This window comes from Oncorhynchus keta, chromosome 13 (assembly GCF_023373465.1).
Source record: "Oncorhynchus keta strain PuntledgeMale-10-30-2019 chromosome 13, Oket_V2, whole genome shotgun sequence".
Classification (NCBI taxonomy): domain Eukaryota; kingdom Metazoa; phylum Chordata; class Actinopteri; order Salmoniformes; family Salmonidae; genus Oncorhynchus; species Oncorhynchus keta.
The window spans coordinates 31,668,587-31,691,546 of NC_068433.1; the positions used below are offsets into that span (position 1 = coordinate 31,668,587).

The following is a 22,960-nucleotide window of genomic DNA, read 5'->3' on the forward strand; positions in this document are numbered from 1 at the left end:
TCAATACAAAACGCTATTTGCGGAATAAAGACATGGGCGGAATAAATCATGTTTATCTTGAACAAATATAAATGAAAAAAGATTTTCATCACTATCGATGTTTATTGCTTTGAACTGAACAATTTGGAAAGATACATTTTACATACATTATTGTATGGAAATGATAAATGAGACCCATTGAACACAAGTTAAGGCCGGTCTACACACCACATGAGGGACAGAGTTTTACTGTGTGTGTGTGTTGCAAATGTATTTCTTGCGCTTGATGCATGGGGCGGCGCACAATTGGCCCAGCGTCGTCCGGGTTAGGGAGGGTTTGGCCAGCAGGGATATCCTTGTCTCATCGCGCACTAGCGACTCCTGTGGTGGGCCGGGTGCAGTGCACTCTGACCAGCTCGCTAGGTGTACAGTGTTTCCTCTGACACATTGGTGTGGCTGGCTTCCGGGTTGGATGTGCGTTGCGTCAAGAAGCAGTGCGGCTAGGTTGTGTTTCGGAGGACGCATGGCTCTCTACCTTCGCCTCTCCTGAGTACGTACGGGAGTTGCAGCGATGAGACAAGACAGTAGACACTACCAATTGGGGAGGAAAAGGGAAAATTAATATATTTAGAAAATAATTCTACACACCTCCTTTTGTGGCATTGTAATCCATTATGATTTTTGGTTTTTGATGTTCCTGGCCACAGATTCTCCCATCCCTATGCAGCGTACTCATGAGTACCACATTTTTTGCCTTTCTTTGGCACATAGGACACTAGGGATGTGTCGGTCCGAAACACAAACTTAGAGGAATTGATAGGCCTGTTCAGTGTATTCAACAGCGGAGGTGGGAGCTCTGGCTTGTTTTTTTGTGCTGTTCCTCCCATCGTCAGCTTCCTCTTGAGGAGCTCCTGTCCCAGCTTGTGCGAAGTAAAAAAGTTATTGCATTTGATGTTGTCCTGTGTCACGTCCAGGACAACCCGCATCCCTTGGTTCTTCTCAGGGGCTCCTCCATCTGGCTTCCCCGTATACACTTGCTAGTTCCACGTATATGTTGAAGCAGCATCCCAGGAAGCCCAGATCTTGATTCCATATTTTGCGGTTTTAGATGGTATGTACTGCCTGAAGGGGCGACGGCCCCTAAATGGCATAAGCTTCTCCTCAACAGAAATGTTGGGCCCAGGATTGTAAAACAGGGGAAGGCAGTAGACGCACTTGTCCCGCACTGACCTGATTGCACCTAGCTTGTCTCTCTGCCGCCGAGCTGGTTTGGTGTCACGGTTATCGAAGCGGATAATCCCTGAAGTAATTTCGAAGTTTTCCAGAGACATTGTTGCCAGGAAAAGTTTTCTGCCAGTTTCTGCATCCCACAGGGATTCTGTGGATTCCCCATTGGATCTAAAAACACCAGCAAGGATAAGAACCCCAAACTATACATGTAAATGACTTTGGTCCATCTCTTTCCATCTCTCTCCAAAAAAACATACCTTCCCTCCAAATGAGTGCAGTCCAGAATTAATTTCCTGGTTGGTGTCTGAGATGAACAGTTCAAAAGAAGACTTTATGTCCTGAACATGAGGAACTTCCATCCGCGTCGGCCCTGGTTGCTTCCTTATCACATTGGCAGCCACGAGGGGTGACTCATTCCTTGGGCAAGAAGAGCATTCAATTTCCCAATTTTTGAACATCCATATTTCTCCTCCTGCAGGCTGCTGATGAGCTGGTTGCTGACGGGCTGGTCCTGGGGCTGGCTGCTGACGGGCTGGTCCTGGGGCTGGCTGCTGACGGGCTGGTCCTGGGGCTGGCTGCTGACGGGCTGGTCCTGGGGCTGGCTGCTGACGGGCTGGTCCTGGGGCTGGCTGCTGACGGGCTGGTCCTGGGGCTGGCTGCTGACGGGCTGGTCCTGGGGCTGGCTGCTGACGGGCTGGTCCTGGGGCTGGCTGCTGACGGGCTGGTCCTGGGGCTGGCTGCTGACGGGCTGGTCCTGGGGCTGGCTGCTGACGGTGCTGGTCCTGGGGCTGGCTGCTGACGGGCTGGTCCTGGGGCTGGCTGCTGACGGGCTGGTCCTGGGGCTGGCTGCTGACGGTGCTGGTCCTGGGGCTGGCTGCTGACGGGCTGGTCCTGGGGCTGGCTGCTGACGGTGCTGGTCCTGGGGCTGGCTGCTGACGGGCTGGTCCTGGGGCTGGCTGCTGACGGTGCTGGTCCTGGGGCTGGCTGCTGCCGGGCTGGTCCTGGGGCTGGCTGCTGACGGTGCTGGTCCTGGGGCTGGCTGCTGACGGGCTGGTCCTGGGGCTGGCTGCTGACGGTGCTGGTCCTGGGGCTGGCTGCTGACGGGCTGGTCCTGGGGCTGGCTGCTGACGGGCTGGTCCTGGGGCTGGCTGCTGACGGTGCTGGTCCTGGGGCTGGCTGCTGACGGGCTGGTCCTGGGGCTGGCCGCTGACGGTGCTGGTCCTGGGGCTGGCTGCTGACGGGCTGGTCCTGGGGCTGGCTGAGGGTCAATCTCATCCTCTTCTTCCAACTCACTGTCAGACTCCGAATTGGCAGAGACATGATCCTCATATTCTGAAAATTCTTCATCTTCCAAAGTGGAAGACGTTCCTTCCACACTAGTTGAGCCGAGATCCTTTTTGCCATACTGATTGATTGTGGTAATGAGCCACACATGCAAAGCTTTTTATTTGCTATGTCCCTACTCCAATTTGCACCTGGCTGGGGTAGAGTGTGAAAAATACAGATCATTTTTTTTTACAATGTATTGAAATAATGTATTGTAATAACATTGTGCAGGTTCCCGCAAGACATGTAGTGTGTAGTTTCACACTAAAAAGGGTAAAGAGTCCAAGAAAAGCAGGAGACAGGGAGACAGGCAGGGAGACAGACAGGTTCTTGGTGCTATGTTGAAACAGCAGGCCCAGGGAGGAGGAAGACAGAGTGAAGGCACACAGCAAACCTTTTTGTTTCATTTTTACTTGTTTTCACCTACACACACACTTTTATTACCCTCGGGACCAGTGGACCCGAACACCACATATGTAATATAAATGTGTAGGGGGGTGCACAGTGTGCACTCAATGAAAATGTGTTAATGAGCCAAGGCAAATGAGTCTCAGGTTTAGTAAACATTGAAAATGGGTCCCACAGACCCGAACACCACAGAAGGGTTAAATAAAATTTGATTTCATTTGAAAAAAAGTTTCGTTATACCAGGTGGTAGCTAGATGTTTACAAACTAAAGTTTGATTTCATTCCAACAGGGAGATGAGCGAGGACTGCCTCTACCTCAATATCTGGGTCCCCACCTCCGCCAGACCTCACAACCTCACCGTGATGGTATGGATCTACGGAGGAGGGTTCTACAGGTAGGTAGTCCAGTGGGCTAAGGAGCTTGACCTGTAGCCGGAAGGTAACCAGTTCGAAATGCAGGCAGGGCACTGGAAGAAAGGAGGGAATTGATCTGTATCTGGAAAGTGAAAGGCTTTCACATCCCAGCAGCATTTCACAAGCACTTAACCGTACAACATGCTCTCCATCCAGGGATGCTGCACTGCGGCGAGGACCCTGTGCTCTTTTCAAGTTTGTGTGTATGCATGAAGGTGCTATCTGGGGGTATTGAGCAGGAAACGCATTTTCATTGTTCGCTGTAACATGGACAATAAAGTTGTATTGTATTGTATTGTTCTACAGCGGATCATCGTCCCTGGACGTGTACGATGGCCGCTACCTGGCTCACTCGGAGAAGGTGGTGGTGGTCTCCATGAACTACCGCATCGGGGCCTTTGGGTTCCTGGCTCTCCATGGCTCCTCAGAGGCCCCTGGGAACGTGGGGCTCTTAGACCAACGCATGGCCCTCCAGTGGGTCCAGGATAACATACACTTCTTCGGGGGCAACCCCAAACAGGTAATGATAATAAAGAGGAAATGTGTGTGTCAGCAAGCTTGTGCGCTCTATAAATTCAATATTATTGTTATTAACTACTACTACTCGTAGGTGACCATCTTTGGGGAGAGTGCTGGAGCAGTCTCTGTTGGGATGCACCTCCTGTCTCCCGACAGTCGACCCACCTTCACCCGAGCCATCCTCCAGAGTGGAGCCCCCAACTGCCCCTGGGCCACTGTTACGCCAGCTGAAGCCCACCGTAGGGCCGTCATGTTGGGGAAGCTCGTCGGGTGCCCCTCGGGGGGTAACGATACGGAGCTGGTGGACTGTCTTCGCAACAAGCCCCCGCAGGAGCTCATTGACCAAGAGTGGCAGGTACATTCATTCATTACATTTATGTGTAGGTTTAAGTCTTACATTTATGTTTACTTTTAGAGTTACGCTTGACATTTAAATGTGCATTTCCATAGCATTTCCGTGTACATTTCTGTTTTACGTTCACATGTAACGTATGTTAAATGTAAGGAATGTGTTTTCAATGACTTACCTGGTTACATTAAGGTGACATAAATACATTTTGTTTTGTCTTCTCAGGTCATGCCGTGGTCTGCCATCTTCCGTTTCTCCTTTGTGCCCGTCATCGACGGCGTGGTCCTTCCAGACAACCCCGAGGCCATGCTCAGCTCAGGCAACTTCAAGGACACCCAAATCCTGCTGGGGGTCAACCAGGATGAGGGGTCCTTCTTCCTCCTCTATGGAGCCCCTGGCTTCAGCAAGGTATGTGAGGAGAGAGAGGGGTTGGAGTGTTTTGGGGGGCGGGTGCGGCGAGGAGCGGCTACATATGTGCATTTGTGTGTTTCTCTGTGTGTGCATTTGTAGCGTGGGTGTGTGTGTTTGTACATTCATGCATGTTTTGTGTGTGTGTGTGTGTGTGTGTGTTCCACTGTCACTGATACAATTTCACACAAACCTTCCATTGACTCCCCATAGGACAATGAGTCACTGATCTCGCGCGAGGACTTCCTGGAAAGCGTGAAACTGAGCGTTCCGCATGCCAATGAGATCGGCCAGGAGGCTGTGGTTCTGCAGGTAAGTAGCCCAGCCGGTTAAGGAGGTGGACCTGTAGCTGAAAGGTGGCCAGTTTGAATCCTGGTTGGGCCATGTGCTGGAAAGAAAAGGGGAATTGATATGGCAAGCTAGAAGACAGATTTTAGTTGTTCGCTGTGACATATGGCCTACTAAAGTTGTATCAATCAGGGCAACCACAGCACAGAGCATGGCAGTTCAGTTTTACATGCAATCTCGAGGGCAATCGGGTAACCACTAATGTCTGACCATGTATTGTATTACAGTACTTTGTGACAACCGTGGATGTACAAGTGATTGTATATAATAAATATGATTGATTAATACAGTTGTATTGTGTTGCAGTATACTGACTGGTTCGATGAGAACAACGGGGTGAAGAACCGTGATGCCCTGGACGATGTGGTCGGAGACCATAATGTCATCTGCCCCCTGCAGCACTTTGCCAGGAGCTATGCCCAGTTTCACTCTAACCAGGGTGCCAACAATGGGCAACCAGCGGGCAACGCAGGGGCCACGGCGAAGGATGGGAACTCACAAGGTAAGAATGGTTCACGAATGTTTTTCAAAGACGTTGTTTCATGTCATACAATGGTGCTCAAAAGGAATAACACAAGTTTGAAGTTGTTCAAACCAAAAGTCGAACTCAAAGTCCTGCGTCAATATTCCATGCCAATGTCTCTCCTATCCTATTGTTGTTCCCAGGTGGAGTGTACCTGTTTGAGACATATACAACGCTAGAGTGGGGATACATGTTCTATTTCATTCTATGCTCTATTCCAAACTCTCTAGGTGGAGTGTACCTGTTTGGGACATATACAAGACTAGAGTGGGGATACATGTTCTATTTCATTCTATGCTCTATTCCAAACTCTCTAGGTGGAGTGTACCTGTTTGGGACATATACAAGACTAGAGTGGGGATACATGTTCTATTTCATTCTATGCTCTATTCCAAACTCTCTAGGTGGAGTGTACCTGTTTGGGACATATACAAGATTAGAGTGGGGATACATGTTCTATTTCATTCTATGCTCTATTCCAAACTCTCTAGGTGGAGTGTACCTGTTTGAGACATATACAAGACTAGAGTGGGGATACATGTTCTATTTCATTCTATGCTCTATTCCAAACTCTCTAGGTGGAGTGTACCTGTTTGGGACATATACAAGACTAGAGTGGGGATACATGTTCTATTTCATTCTATGCTCTATTCCAAACTCTCTAGGTGGAGTGTACCTGTTTGAGACATATACAACGCTAGAGTGGGGATACATGTTCTATTTCATTCTATGCTCTATTCCAAACTCTCTAGGTGGAGTGTACCTGTTTGGGACATATACAAGACTAGAGTGGGGATACATGTTCTATTTCATTCTATGCTCTATTCCAAACTCTCTAGGTGGAGTGTACCTGTTTGGGACATATACAAGACTAGAGTGGGGATACATGTTCTATTTCATTCTATGCTCTATTCCAAACTCTCTAGGTGGAGTGTACCTGTTTGAGACATATACAACGCTAGAGTGGGGATACATGTTCTATTTCATTATATGCTCTATTCCAAACTCTCTAGGTGGAGTGTACCTGTACCTGTTTGACCACCGTGCGTCTAACCTGGCGTGGCCTGAGTGGATGGGCGTTATCCATGGTTACGAGATAGAGTTTGTGTTCGGCATGCCGCTTGAGAAGAGACTGAACTACACAGCCGAGGAGGAGAAACTGAGCCGACGCATGATGAGATACTGGGCCAACTTCGCACGCACCGGGTAAGACGGGGGGGGTGAGAGGGAGATAGAGAAATGGGGAGTTGTAAAAGGGTATGGGTTGGTGTGTGTGTCTATCGAAGCACACTGAAATTAAATCTATTCTCTCTCTTTCTGTCTCTTTTCTCCACCCTCTCCCACCTTTCTCTCTCTCTCTCCAGTAACCCCAATATCAACTTTGATGGCAGTGTGGATAGCAGGCGGAAGTGGCCCCAGTTCACCAACAGTGAACAAAAACACGTGGGTCTGAACACGGAATCCATGAAGATCCACAAGGGCCTGCGGAATCAGCTGTGTGCATTCTGGAACCGCTTCCTGCCACGCCTCCTCAACATCACCGGTAAGGGGGTGACACACACACACTACAAGGACACAATCTGGGCCTCTAACAGCACATTAAGGACATCAAAGCAATGCTCATGACAGTACAACCATACTGACAACGTCATTTCCTCATATTCTTCCCTCTGCTTAGATTTTTACAACCAAATATGGTTGTTGTAATCACAATTACATGTAAGGGAGATTCATTATTAAACTCAATATTTGGTCATTAAATGATTTATACAGAGGGCTAATGGCTGGAAATATTCGAGGAGAGCTCGCTGCGGCTTACAGTCTTTTACAGGGAAAAAGGCTCAATCAACTGACAGAACTTTTTAAAAATAACTGAGAGAGAGAGAGAGAGAGGGTGTGGTTTGCTTGGTTTTGCAATGGAAAGTTGTGCATGGTCAGTAAAGCGCATAGCACACACTACAGTAGCCACAACACTTCCCTGCTAAACTGACCCAGGGTCAGATTGGATGAAGAAGGATGGGACTGTTGCTTCCCAAATGGCACCCTATTCCTTATATAGTGCTTTACTTTTGACCGTAGCCCATGGGCCCGTAGCCATGGCGCCGTAATAGCGGAGTTATCTGAGAGCTTCTGTAAAAAATATTGTGCATATTTAGTTGATTTACGTGTTGTTGTTGTTGTTTGGGGTGTGTTTTATAACGTATTACATTTTTATCTAATATACAGTATCTAGTTGCCTTACCTTGAGAGCGCTGGCAGAATTGATGGCAGATCGATTTGTTTCGTTTGCTAAACTAGCTAGCTAGGTAGTTAGCTAGCTATAGCTAACTGTCTACTGCATTCAAAAGATGCTTTCAAGTTTCAACGTTTATTTACCACGTGCAAATGATACGACAGGTGTAAAACAGTACAGTGATATTCTTACCTTGAGAGCGCTTTCCCAACTATGTAGTGATAATTATAATATAGATAATGATAGAAGATAGAATAAAAAATGTAAATAAAACCACACAAGAACTACGATGTGAGTTAAAGAAACAAGAGAATGCAAGTACAGTGCATTCGGAATGTATTCAGACCCCTTGACTTTTTCCACATTTTGCTACGTTAGCCTTATTCTAAATTGTATTAAATTGTTTTTTTCCTCATCAATCTACACACAATACCCCATAATGACAAAGCAAAAACAGGTTTTTAGTCAATGTAGCAATTTTATTTCAGATAAAAACCAATATGTCACATTTACATAAGTATTCAGACCCTTCACTCAGTACTTTGTTGAAGCACCTTTGTCAGTGTATACAGCCTTGAGTTTTCTTGGGTATGACGCTACAAGCTTGGCACACCTGTATTTGGGGAGTTTTTCCCATTCTTCTCTGCAGATCCTCTCAAGCTCTGTCAGGTTGGATGGGGAGCGTTGCTGTACAGCTATTTTGAGGTCTCTCCAGAGATGTTTGATCTGGTTCAAGTCCGGGCTCTGGCTGATCCACTCAAGGACATTCTGAGACTTTTCCCGAAGCCACTCCTGCGTTGTCTTGGCTGTGTGCTTAGAGTCGTTGTACTGTTGGAAGGTAAAACCTTCGCCCCCAGTCTAAGGTCCTGAGTGCTCTGGAGCAGGTTTTCATCAAGGATCTCTCTCTAATTTGCTCCATTCATCTTACCATTGATCCTGACTCCCAGTCCCTGCCTCTGAAAAACATCCTCACAGCATAATGCTGGCACCACCATGCTTCACCGTAGGGATGGTGCCAGGTTTCCTCCAGACGTGACACTTGACATTCAGGCCAAAGAGTTGGTTTCATCAGACGAGATAATCTTGTTTCTCATGGTCTGAGAGTCCTTTAGGGGCCTTTTGGCAATCTCCAAGCAGGTTGTCATGTGTCTTTTACTGAGGAGTGGCTTCTGTCTGGCCACTCTACCATAAAGGCCTGATTGATGGAGTGCTGCAGAGATGGTTGTCCTTCTGGAAGGTTCTCCCATCTCCACAGTGGAACTCTGGAGCTCTGCCAGAGTGACCATCTGGTTATTGATCACCTTCCTGACCAAGGCCCTTCTCCCCTGATTGCTCAGTTTGGCCTGGCGGCCAGCTCTAGAAAGAACCTTGGTGTTCCAAACTTCTTCTACTTAAGAATGGTGGAGGACACTGTGTTCTTGGGGACCTCCGATGCTGCATACATTTTTTGGTACCCTTCACTAGATCTGTGCCTCGACACAATCCTGTCTTGGAGCTCTATGGACAAATCCTTCGACTTCGTGGCTCGTTTTTTTTGCTCTGACATGCACTGTCAACTTTGGGACCTTATATAGACAGGTGTGCGCCTTTCCAAATCATGTCCAATCAATTGAATTTACCACAGGTGGACTTCAATAAAGTTGTAGAAACATCTCAAGGACGACCAATGGAGGCAGGATGCACCTGAGCTCAATGTCGAGTCTCATAGCAAAGCGTATGAATACTTATGTACATAAGGTAGTTCAGTTATTTATTTATTTCTAAAAACCTGTTTTCACTTTGTCATTATGGAGTATTGTGTGTAGATTAATGAGGGGGAAAAATGGTTAAATAATATTATAATAAGGCTGTTACGTAACAAAATGTGGAAAAATGGAAGGAGTCTGAATACTTTCTGAATGCACTGTATATACAGATCAGTGTCAGTACCTTATTCAATGTGAGTAGTTGAGGTGGGTTTATACATAAAAAGTCATAAAAAGTGACCCAAGATGGGTGAACAATAGGTTGAACAATAGGTTGAGACTTCCACTGCACTAGAGTCTGCACACCATGTAGGATATACATGTATCAGAGTTGAAAAGTGTCTGGTGGCAGGAATATATAAATACCCATGATAATATACTAATGGTAATATATACTTGTAAAAAGGAGTAATAGTGACCAGTGGTCAGCCCATTCAGGATGTCCAGGGTCCAGTTGCAGAGGGAGGTGTTTAGTCCCAGGGTCTCGAGCTTGGAGGGCACTATGGTGTTGAACTCTGATCTGTAGTCGATGAACAGCATTCTCACATACAGTGGGGAGAACAAGTATTTGATACACTGCCGATTTCGCAGGTTTTCTTACTTACAAAGCATGTAGAGGTCTGTCATTTTTATCATAGGTACACTTCAACTGTGAGAGGCGGAATCTAAAACAAAAATCCAGAAAATCACATTATATAATTTTTAAGTAATTCATTTGCATTTTATTGCATGACATAAGTATTTGAGACATCAGAAAAGCAGAACTTAATATTTGGTACAGAAACCTTTGTTTGTAATTACAGTGCAGACTCTAGTGCAGTGGAAGTCTCAACCTATTGTTCAACCTATTGTTCACCCATCTTGGGTCACTTTTTATGACTTTTTATGTATAAACCCACCTCAACTACTCACATTGAATAAGGTACTGACACTGACCTGTATATACAGTGCATTCAGAAAGTATTCAGACTCCTTCCATTTTTTTACATTTCATACGTTTCCTGTAGTTCTTGACCAGGTTTGCACACAATGCAGCAGGGATTTTGGCCCACTCCTCCATTCAGACCTTCTCCAGATCCTTCAGGTTTCGGAGCTGTCGCTGGGCAATATGGACATTCAGCTCCCTCCAAAGATGTTCTATTGGGTTCAGGTCTGGAAACTGGCTAAGCCACTCCAGGACCTTGAGATGCTTCTTACGGAGACATTCCTTCGTTGCCCTGGCTGTGTGTTTCGGGTCGTTGTTATGCTGGAAGACCGAGCCACGACCCATCTTCAATGCTCTTACTGAGGGAAGGAGGTTGTTGGCCAAGATCTCGCATTACATGGCCCCTTCCATCCTCCCCTCAATACGGTGCAGTCGTCCTGTCCCCTTTGCAGAAAAGCATCCCCAAAGAATGATGTTTCCACCTCCATGCTTCACGGTTGGGATGGTGTTCTTGGGGTTGTACTCATTCTTCTTCTTCCTCCAAACACAGCGAGTGGAGTTTATACCAAAAAGCTCTATTTTTGTCTCATCAGACCACATGACCTTCGCCCATTCCTCCTCTGGATCATCCAGATGGTCATTGGCAAACTTCAGACGGGCCTGGACATGCGCTGGCTTGAGCAGGGGGACCTTGCGTGCGCTGCAGGATTTTAATCTATGATGTGTGTTACTAATGGTTTTCTTTGAGACTGTGGTCCCAGCTGTCTTCAGGTCATTGACCAGGTCCTGCCGTGTAGTTCTGGGCTGATCCCTCACCTTCCTCATGATCATTGATGCCCCACGAGGTGAGATCTTGCATGGAGCCCCAGACCGAGGATGATTGACCGTCATCTTGAACTTCTTCCATTTTCTAATAATTGCGCCAACAGTTGTTGCCTTCTCACCAAGCTGCTTGCCTATTGTCCTGTAGTCCATCCCAGCCTTGTGCAGGTCTACAATTTTATCCCTGATGTCCTTACACAGCTCTCTGGTCTTGGCCATTGTGAAGAGGTTGGAGTCTGTTTGATTGAGTGTGTGGACAGGTGTCTTTTATACAGGTAACAAGTTCAAACAGGTGCGGTTAATACAGGTAATGAGTGGAGAACAGGAGGACTTCTTAAAGAAAAACTAACAGGTCTGTGAGAGCCGGAATTCTTACTGGTTGGTAGGTGATCAAATACTTATGTCTTACTTATGTCTTACTTATACAAATTAATTACTTAAAAATCATACCATGTGATTTTCTGGAGTTTTGTTTTAGATTCCGTCTCTCACAGTTGAAGTGTACCTATGATAAAAATTACTGTAGGAAAACCTGCAAAATCGGCAGTGTATCAAATACTTGTTCTCCCCACTGTAGGTATTCCTCTTGTCCTGGTGGTAGATGGCAGTGTGAAGTTCAATTGAGATTGCATCATCTGTAGATCTGTTGGGGTGGTATGCAAATTGGCAGGTAGCCTTAGAGTTCTTGGAAAGAGGAATGATGGTGGTCAGCTTGAGACGTGGGGATTACAGGCTGGGACAAGGAGAGTTCGAAAATAAACATGAAGGTGCCAGGTGGTCTGCGCATGCTCTGAGAATTCGTGCTGGAATCCCTTTCGGCCCTGCAGCCTTGCAGCCTTGCAAGTGTTGATCAGAATCAGAAACCTTACTCACGTCAGCCTCGGAGAGCGAAATCGCCCAGTCCTCTTGGACGGCGGGAACCGTCGTGCACGGATCGGTGTTGTTTTTGTCGAAACGTGCATAAAATGCATTGAGTTCACGTGCATAAAATGCATTGAATTGGAATAAAAATCGCTGGCAACAAGAAAAGCAGCCTCCAGGTGCATTGTTTCCTGCTTGTTTATAGCCTCGTACAGTTTAATAAGTGCCAGCTTGTTGTTGTTGTTGTTGTCCTGAGGTGGAATATGTACATCAGTCACGATAACAGATAACTCTCTTATGAGGTAGGAGGGTCGGCATTTGACCATCAGGTATACCAACATGGGTGAACAATAGGTTGAGACTTCCACTGCAGCAGAGTCTGCACACCATCTGTTGTTGATGAAGAGACATACCCCTCCCCCTCTGGATTTCCCTGAATCCAATGACCTGTCTGCTCGAAGAATGGAGAATCCATCGAGTTGGATAGCCATGCGGGGTATCTTGTCCGAAAGCCATGTTTCAGAAAAACAGAGAATATTGCAGTTACGAGAGTCCCGTTGATAGCAAATCCACGATCGGATGTCATCTTATTATTAAGTGGCCAATAGAATGGAGGGAAGTGGTGGCCGGTTTTCCCTTTGCCTTAGTCTCAACAGGACGCCCGATCTCTTGCCTCTTTTTCGCTCGTGTTTCCTCTTGGGTAGCCCGAAGTTTGGATCGGCGGTACATAAAGAGCCCAGGGCGGATGAGTCAAAGTTGAAGCCGAAATTGAGGTTAGTAACTCTCCGATCTGATATTTAAACGTTTTTTTTTGTCGATCATATGAAAGGATAGCAGATACATTTAGTGCAAGAAAAGTAACGATAAACACTGTCACAAAATAGCAAAGTTGGGACGGAGCGCCCAAAGCGGCAGCCATACAGTAAGCCTCACCTTGTATAAAATCATTCAGCACCGGCTTCTAGTTTCAGCCACCCAAAGTGAGAGGACTGAAGTGTGGAGATGGCAGAAGGCTCCTTCTTAGTGAGGGTGACTTTATACACTGGACTGATGTGTGGTGATGGCAGAAGGCTCCTTCTTAGTGAGGGTGACTTTATACACTGGACTGATGTGTGGTGATGGCAGAAGGCTCCCTCTTAGTGTGGGTGACTTTATACACTGGACTGATGTGTGGTGATGGCAGAAGGCTCCCTCTTAGTGTGGGTGACTTCATACACTGGACTGATGTGTGGTGATGGCAGAAGGCTCCTTCTTAGTGAGGGTGACTTTATACACTGGACTGATGTGTGGTGATGGCAGAAGGCTCCTTCTTAGTGAGGGTGACTTTATACACTGGACTGATGTGTGGTGATGGCAGAAGGCTCCCTCTTAGTGCGGGTGACTTTATACACTGGACTGATGTGTGGTGATGGCAGAAGGCTCCCTCTTAGTGAGGGTGACTTTATACACTGGACTGATGTGTGGTGATGGCAGAAGGCTCCCTCTTAGTGAGGGTGACTTTATACACTGGACTGATGTGTGGTGATGGCAGAAGGCTCCCTCTTAGTGAGGGTGACTTTATACACTGGACTGATGTGTGGTGATGGCAGAAGGCTCCCACTTAGTGCGGGTGACTTTATACACTGGACTGATGTGTGGTGATGGCAGAATGCTCCCTCTTAGTGAGGGTGACTTTATACACTGGACTGATGTGTGGTGATGGCAGAATGCTCCCTCTTAGTGCGGGTGACTTTATACACTGGACTGATGTGTGGTGATGGCAGAAGGCTCCCTCTTAGTGCGGGTGACTTTATACACTGGACTGATGTGTGGAGATGGCAGAAGGCTCCCTCTTAGTGCGGGTGACTTCATACACTGGACTGATGTGTGGTGATGGCAGAAGGCTCCCTCTTAGTGAGGGTGACTTTATACACTGGACTGATGTGTGGAGATGGCAGAAGGCTCCCTCTTAGTGAGGGTGACTTTATACACTGGACTGATGTGTGGTGATGGCAGAAGGCTCCCTCTTAGTGAGGGTGACTTTATACACTGGACTGATGTGTGGAGATGGCAGAAGGCTCCCTCTTAGTGAGGGTGACTTTATACACTGGACTAATGTGTGGAGATGGCAGAAGGCTCCCTCTTAGTGAGGGTGACTTTATACACTGGACTGATGTGTGGTGATGGCAGAAGGCTCCCTCTTAGTGCGGGTGACTTTATACACTGGACTGATGTGTGGAGATGGCAGAAGGCTCCCTCTTAGTGAGGGTGACTTTATACACTGGACTGATGTGTGGTGATGGCAGAAGGCTCCCTCTTAGTGTGGGTGACTTTATACACTGGACTGATGTGTGGAGATGGCAGAAGGCTCCCTCTTAGTGAGGGTGACTTTATACACTGGACTGATGTGTGGTGATGGCAGAAGGCTCCCTCTTAGTGTGGGTGACTTTATACACTGGACTGATGTGTGGAGATGGCAGAAGGCTCCCTCTTAGTGAGGGTGACTTTATACACTGGACTGATGTGTGGTGATGGCAGAAGGCTCCCTCTTAGTGCGGGTGACTTTATACACTGGACTGATGTGTGGTGATGGCAGAAGGCTCCCTCTTAGTGCGGGTGACTTTATACACTGGACTGATGTGTGGAGATGGCAGAAGGCTCCCTCTTAGTGCGGGTGACTTTATACACTGGACTGATGTGTGGTGATGGCAGAAGGCTCCCTCTTAGTGAGGGTGACTTTATACACTGGACTGATGTGTGGTGAGCCCTTTCGGCAGCAAAATAAACAGTGGGAAGAAGTGGGTGCTACACACTGCCAGTGGAGGAGTCGTCCAGTTTCCACAGAGAGCTGAGGATTGAGAACGTCAGGACGTCTAGTCAACTCCAGCAACACCATCACCATTATCAAACCCGTCCCTCCCTAGTACCATTCAACTCGACTACAAGAATAGAGGCCTTCAGCAAGAAGAGCAGGCACCATCCGAACCTGTCAAAAGTACTTTTTTTTCTTCTTGATCTAACTTTTATCACATTTTCTGATTTTGCCATTTTACTGCAATTCAGCTTTAAGCTGTGAATGTGTACAATACAGGCTAATGATCAATATGTAGACTATCAGATCAGAAAATGTTAGACTTAGCCAAAAAGGTTAGCAGGGTGAAGGGAATCACGGAATTCCTCTGGTCCCTCCACATAATCTCTAGTTCTATTTCTCTTCCATGACATCACCGCTGCCTAGGCCTTATTTAGCTCATTCTAGGGCTTTATGCTTTTTCTCTGTTCTCTCCAAACTTAGACCTTTTTTTCTATTTTTGACTTTACCATCCACTCTCCTTTCAATCTGAATTCCCTTATCTTTTTGCTAATATAATTTTATCTCACAACTTGTTTTATTTATACACACATATATATATATATATATATATATATATATATATATATATATATTATTTTATACAAAACAATCCTCTCTTTGGTATTTTAAATCATTCTCAATCTTGGCAGGCCCAGTGAGAAGCCTCTAAAACTCATTTTCTCTCTACTTTCTTATCCTTTTATGTTGCATATAAAAATAAATATAAATGTTTTATGTACAACACTTCTATTTTATCCCTCGTTCTTTTCCCTCGTCCTTTGTCAGAATTCCCAGAAGGACTTTGCTATGAGAAACAGAACATATGTCAAAAGCCACTTGACTCACTGTGTGTGTGTGTGTGTGTGTGTGTGTGTGTGTGTGTGTGTGTGTGTGTGTGTGTGTGTGTGTGTGTGTGTGTGTGTGTGTGTGTGTGTGTGTGTGTGTGTGTGTGTGTGTGTGTGTGTGTGTGTGTGTGTGTGTGTGTGTGTGTGTGTGTGTGTGTGTGTGATCCATCTTTGTATACCAAAAACCTAAACATGAGTATAATGCCAACTTTTCATTGGAAATGTTCCAAACCCCAAAAGCCACTGTGTTTTACTGTTAGAGGTCTGTGTGAAACATGTCTGGTTAGTTTCCTGACCTATGACCTATGACCCCTCGTCAGATAAACAGGGATGATGTCGCTTCCTGGCTCGTCCCCACTGTCTCTTGGGTTCCTTTCGGATTATGTCTGATATTGTGTGATTCCATCTGTAGGTGACAGTGGTGACCCTGTCTTTCACTTGTGGTAATCTCTCTCTCTTTCTCCTCCTCCTCAGATAACATAGACGAGGCAGAGCGTCAGTGGAAGGTGGAGTTCCATCGCTGGTCCTCCTACATGATGCACTGGAAGAGCCAGTTCGACCATTACAGCAAGCAGGAGCGCTGCACTGACCTCTGAGGAGAGAGAGAAAGAGATGATGAAGACCTTGTCCTTCCATAGTTTCCTACATTTCTTCATGTGATATGATTTGTTAAGGCTTTGCAGTTTAACTCGACGAAGGCCAAACAGTGGATTCCTTTCCCCCACAAAATCACATTTAATGTGTCACAAATCATACTTTCTGTGTGTTTTTTTGTTTTTCCATTGCAGATGTTTGGCTGCCTTAAAACACGTCCATAAGCTGACAATTTATCAGCATCAAATTTATTATGGAAGGTGGTCATTGATGAAGGCTGTGAAACGGTGAACATTTCAAAGGTGTGTCATTACAGTACCTCTGAAGACTGTGTGTATGTGTGTGTGCGTGTATGCATGCATCCGTGGGCATGTGTGTGTGTGTGTGTGTGTGTGTGTGTGTGTGTGTGTGTGTGTGTGTGTGTGTGTGTGTGTGTGTGTGTGTGTGTGTGTGTGTGTGTGTGTGTGTGTGTGTGTGTGTGTGTGTGTGTGTGTGTGTGTGTGTGTGTGTGTGTGTGTGTGTGTGTGTGTGTGTGTGTGTGTGCGCGGAAGTGTGGTACGACTGAACCTCTGTGTTCCACATCACTCTTTTTTTTTTTTTACTTTTTCTTTATTATTTTCCAGTTGATACAAATCTCGCTATCTGCTTATTTTTAATGATCTTTATTTAAAACAGCTATTATGACCACTGTTCCACTGTCTAACCATGTATCCGTTCACTTGGCGTTCGTCCATCTCTTATATCTGCCCCCCGTTCTTCTATCCTTCTTTCTTTCTCTCTGACTATTAGTTAGGTTATCTGTTGTTGTATCTGTGTCGTGTCTTCTCCCGTGTCTCAAATAACACCCTATTCCCTATATGGTGCACTACTAAGCTCTGGTTGAAAGTAGTGCACTCCATGTGGAAAAGAGGTGGGATTCAGAAATACAATCTGTGTCTGTGTAGCGTCTTCTTTTGCATCTCAAATGTACACCCGATTCCCTACATAATGCGCGACTAAACTCTGGTCGAAAGTAGTACATGGAATAGGGTGTGATTTGGGATGTAGTCTGGGTGGGTCCAAACCTAAAACCTCTGATCAATTATTATAGGAATCTGGAGCCATGTAAATCGCTGTGTGCTGGGTTAGAATATAACTACACTGAAAAAAAAACACAGTTAAGACTGTGTGTGTGTGTGTGTGTGTGTGTGTGTGTGTGTGTGTGTGTGTGTGTGTGTGTGTGTGTGTGTGTGTGTGTGTGTGTGTGTTACACTACATGGATATAAACAGACAAGTGCATACAAAGTTCATACACACACACTATCACTCTCTCACACACCAAAACACACAGAGTGGATTGAAAAGCGTGCACGGAGGACCAGTACTCACAAGTTCAGCGTTCAACAAGATAGACATGTAGTCATGTTATATGTCACACGTCTATCTTGTTCATCGCTGAACTCCGTGCACTTTTCTCAATCCACTCTGTGTGTTTCGGTGTGTGCGAGAGCGATAGTGTTTGTATGCACTTGTCGGTATATATCCACATACCTCTGTCAATCACCTATATGTAGCCGAGCACTTGTGAATGTCAGTCACACCCACTGTTGTTTGTTCTGGCGTCAGAATGCAGTAAAGTATTATATTTTGTGGGCGTGAGGGTGTGTGTGTGTGTGCATACTACTAATATTGTCTCTGTGCCAACGGGTCGATGTGTCTTGTTCCCCTCCATCTCTCTCTTTTGTCCTATCCATCTCCCTCCCGTCTCAACCCCCCTCTCTCCATCTCTCTCTCCTCCATCTCCCCATGTCCCCAGAGGACGAACGGTTCTCGTTAGTCTAATGGAGACTGAAGTAATTCACTCAGTGTGTGCCTGTTGGTGTGTGTGTGTGTGTGTGTGTGTGTGTGTGTGTGTGTGTGTGTGTGTGTGTGTGTGTGTGTGTGTGTGTGTGTGTGTGTGTGTGTGTGATTCAGTGCTCCAGTGAAACGACAGGATGCTGCGTCAGCCATTCGCTGGCTATGAGACAGACAGGCCCTGGGCTGGGCTGCACTGCACTGCTGCAGTGGCTGGGGCTGATGGAGAGAGAGGGAGGAGGGTGAGAGATGGAGAGCATGGGTAGGAGAGATGAGAGATGGAGGGGAATGAGAGATGGAGCAAGGGTGAGTGGGAAATGGAGAGAGAGAGGGTAAAGATAAAAAGAGAGGGGTAGATGGAGGGAAAAAGAAAACAGGGTTACGTACTCCACTCTTGTCTATACTAAGGTTATTTATCGTTAATGTGACATATACGTACTATATGTGTGGGTTTCTGTACCTCTTTTTCAGTATTTTATTTTGCAGTTGCATTCTTCAGGTTTAAACCAACTACAGATGTCAGAGTGTAAGAGACTGACTGTACGGAGTGTTTAGCGATCACTTCCGTATGTGTTGAGATTGTTCTGAGTTTGGCTGCTCTCGCCGGGACTTTGACATGATAAATCCGTCCGTCTGTCTGTCTTTGTGTGTTCTCCGTATGTGTGTCTAATTGTCTGTCACTGTGAGTCTACCTTTTTGTTTGTTTGTTTGTCCATCTGTGTACACCTCTGTCTCTCTGCTTGTGTTTGTCTACTTGTCTGTGTGCCCATCCGCCCGTCTCTATACAGTTTTTGCATGATGTCATACTTTTGTGATGTCATATGTGTAATGTCATATTTATTTGAACTTGCGTTTGCTGACATTGTGGAAGGGATCAGGATCAGCCTTGTGATTGGTCAGTGGGTCTTTCATCGAATCATTATGAGTGGTGTATTCACCGGCATGTACAACTCCTATTTAACGACTGGAGTAGAGTAGTCTAGCTTTAAAAAAATATATATATAAAATTTAAAAAGTCAAAGACTATCTGTAATTATTTAGATAATGTCTGAGTCCCAAATGGCACCCTATTCCCGACATAGTGCGTTACTTTTGATCAGGGTCCAAAGGGCTCTGGTCAAAAGTTGTGCACTATATAGGGAATGGGTTGCCATTTGGGACGCATCCACTTTGTTTGACTGAACAGAATGCATGTGTGTATGTATGGACTGGCTGCGTGAGTGTTCCGATGATGACTGAGTGACAGCTGCTCAAGCACCTCTTTTCCAATAAGAGGGCCTGCTTACCCTTGCTCCCCCAATGATATCCCTTCATGCATGTCCAGAGCAACAACCCCCCTTCTCTGTATCCTACCCCAAATTTATGACTTATTTTCCGTAACAATATAATACCCCTGATGTCCTGATATGTATTTGGATTATTATTACAATTATTATAGCTTTGAAATTACAGTTGATGTTAGCAATAATATAACACATTGATAACTAAATATATGACATTTATTGTATGATGATGATGATTATGACAATGATGATGAAGATTGACAAAGCAATATAATATATATAGAATGCCATATTTTTATTTGAATTGTTATATTAATTTTCCTTTTTCCTTTTTCAATCCAACAGTATTACTACAGTACTACTACAGTATACTAGTCTAAACAGTATATCGAGTATATACAGTATTATGGGTATATACAGCATAGTATCTACTATATATAGTATATATATAGTATATACAGTTTATACTAGTAACGCTACTGTACTATTACAGTACTACTACTTCTGCATCATTTGTTACAGTCGCTAGTACTTTAAATAATACATTAGAATGGCTTTTGTAGAAGTATGTATTCATGAATGCCAGCTTGTTGTTTGTCAAATTGCAACAAAATAAATACACCTTGCTTGCTTACCTCGAATACCGAGTCTATAGCTCTCTCTCCCTCGTCCTTTCCTTACTGAAAGAGCGCAACACGGGTTACGTGTTTGCTGGTCTGTGACCCACTGACACCGCCCACAGTTAGAGGTGAATAAGGCAGCCCAAGAGTCAACGCACAGGGAACTATATTCCCACACACAGGGACAGAGGAACTGTGCATGGAGATGTATGTGGAAAGGACGTGGAATGCTAATGGTTTTTAATGAACTGAAACCAGGGATAATGAATACACTGCACACAATACAATAACTGGTGGCACAAGTAGAGCAACAAGGCTCTTAACAAGGGAAGGACTGTATGCTACCTGCACATTACACAACACCGCAAACACGGAGGGAACATACAATAGGCAATAGTAACAAAGTACGAAGAACAATATACACATTTCAATTGGAAAAGCAAATGGGCAAATGGTTTGCAATTCCTTTTCCTAAATTGAGTATGCATTTTTGTGACAAAATTTCAATTGAAATGCAAAAAAAAGATATTGCATTATGATTTTCATGATTGAGTACGCATAATGTCTGAAATAGCAAAGTGTATAATTAAAAGTAAATGCTTAAATGACAAATAATTTCTCGTGTTTGCCATTTCATTTCCTTGATCTGATGGCATGAATTGTGACAAAAAGAAAGATAATTCTCAATTAGCAACTGACAATGCTTTGACATACTTAAGAAGGGCAAAATTCCAATTATCAGTAAAATTAGATAAATCAATAGCAATGCTTCATTTTGCTATTTTGCGTTTTCAATGTGTTAGACCTGTCAATCAAACACGGTGGAACGGGTTTTGGTAACATGAGGCGGAAGAGGTTGCCTGGGTTTGCTAGTTACGGTATGCTCAGACAGAAATATCGGTACTCTTAAAGACTATCGGTATTCTTTAAGTATTTCTGGATCAGAGACAAAGAGGCGAAGCTGTACTACAGTGCCTTCAGAAAGTATTCACACCCCTCGACTTATTCCACATTTTGTTGTGTTACAACCTGAATTTAAAATGGATTAAATAGATTTTATTCTCCCACCAATATACACATAATACCCCATAATGACATATTTTTGCAAATGTATTGAAAATGAAATACAAAAATATATATTTTACATAAGTATTCACACCCCTGTTTCAATACATGTTATCAAATCAAATGTATTTATATAGCCCTTCTTACATCAGCTGATATATCAAAGTGCTGTACAGAAACCTAGCCTAAAATCCCAAACAGCAAGCAATGCAGGTGTAGAAGCACGGTTGCTAGGGAAAAACTCCATAGAAAGGCCAAAACCTAGGAAGGAACCAGGCTATGAGGGATGGCCAGTCCTCTTCTGGCTGTGCCTGGTGGATATTATAACAGAACATGGCCAAGATGTTCAAATGTTCATAAATGACCAGCATGGTCAAATAATAATAATCACAGTAGTTGTCGAGGGTGCAACAAGTCAGCACATCAGGAGTAAATGTCAGTTGGCTTTTCATAGCCGATCATTGAGAGTATCTCTACCGCTCCTGCTGAAAACAGCAGGTCTGGAACAGGTAGCACGTCCGGGTGAACAGCTCAGGGTTCCATAGCCGCAGGCAGAACAGTTGAAACTGGAGCAGCAGCACGGCCAGGTGGACTGGGGACAGCAAGGAGTCATCATGCCAGGTAATCCTGAGGCATGGTCCTAGGGCTTAGGTCCTCCGAGAGAGAGAAAGAAAGAGAGAATTAGAGAGAGCATACTTAAGTTCACACAGGACACCGGATAAGACAGGAGAAATACTCCAAATATAACAGACTGACCCTAGCCCCCCGACACAAACTACTGCAGCATAAATACTGGAGCCTGAGACAGGAGGGGTCGGGAGACACTGTGGCCCCATCCGATGATACCCCCGGACAGGGCCAAACAGGCAGGATATAACCCCACCCACTTTGCCAAAGCACAGCCCCCACACCACTAGAGGGATACCTTCAACCACCAACTTACCATCCTGAGACAAGGCCGAGTATAGCCCACAAAGATCTCCGCCACGGCACAACCCAAGGGGGGTGCCAGCCCAGACAGGAAGACCACGTCAGCGACTTAACCCACTCAAGTGACGCACACCTCCTAGGGACGGCATGGAAGAGCACAAGTAAGCCAGTGACTCAGCCCATGTAATAGGGTTAGCGGCAGAGAATCCCAATGGAGAGAGGGGAACCGGCCAGGCAGAGACAGCAAGGGCGGTTCATTGCTCCAGAGCCTTTCTGTTCACCTTCACACTCCTGGGCCAGAAATCAGTCTTCAGCAAAGACTTAAAGGTTGAGACCGAGTCTACGTCTCTCACATGGGTAGGCAGACCATTCCATAAAAATGGAGCTCTATAGGAGAAAACCCTGCCTCCATTCTAGGGACAATTAGGAGGCCTGCGTCTTTTGACCGTAGCGTACGTGTAGGTATGTACGGCAGGACCAAATCGGAAAGATAGGTAGGAGCAAGCCCATGTAATGCTTTGTAGTTTAGCAGTAAAACCTTGAAATCAGCCCTTGCCTTAACAGGAAGCCAGTGTAGGGAGGCAAGCACTGGAGTAATATGATCAAATGTTTTGGTTCTAGTCAGGATTCTAGCAGCCGTATTTAGCAGTAACTGAAGTTTATTTAGTGCTTAGTGCAAAAGGTTAGAATCACCTTTGCCAGCAATCACAGCTGTGAGTCTTTCTGGGTAAGTCTCTAAGAGCTTTTCACCCCTGGATTGTACAATATTTGCTCATTATTATTGTTGGTTTGTACAATATTTGCATTTTATGATTTTTTTGTGCAGGCTTCCTTCTTTTCACTCTGTCAATTTAGTATTGTGAAGTA

The 22,960-nt window shown here is 45.3% G+C and overlaps 1 protein-coding gene across 2 annotated transcripts in view; it reads left to right on the top strand.

Moving 5' to 3' along the window:
* Positions 1-20,132, top strand: part of ache (acetylcholinesterase) — a 39,602-nt gene extending 19,470 nt beyond the window's left edge. For both annotated transcript variants that reach the window (XM_052459991.1, XM_052459992.1), the window contains exons 3-11: positions 3,234-3,338; positions 3,664-3,877; positions 3,968-4,231; positions 4,451-4,633; positions 4,847-4,945; positions 5,288-5,483; positions 6,518-6,710; positions 6,869-7,047; positions 16,243-20,132. In XM_052459991.1, the coding sequence (XP_052315951.1) occupies positions 3,234-3,338; positions 3,664-3,877; positions 3,968-4,231; positions 4,451-4,633; positions 4,847-4,945; positions 5,288-5,483; positions 6,518-6,710; positions 6,869-7,047; positions 16,243-16,364 (1,555 nt within the window). In that variant the 3' untranslated portion in view covers positions 16,365-20,132. The remainder of the gene's footprint in view (positions 1-3,233; positions 3,339-3,663; positions 3,878-3,967; positions 4,232-4,450; positions 4,634-4,846; positions 4,946-5,287; positions 5,484-6,517; positions 6,711-6,868; positions 7,048-16,242) is intronic.
* Positions 20,133-22,960: the final 2,828 nt, after the last annotated feature.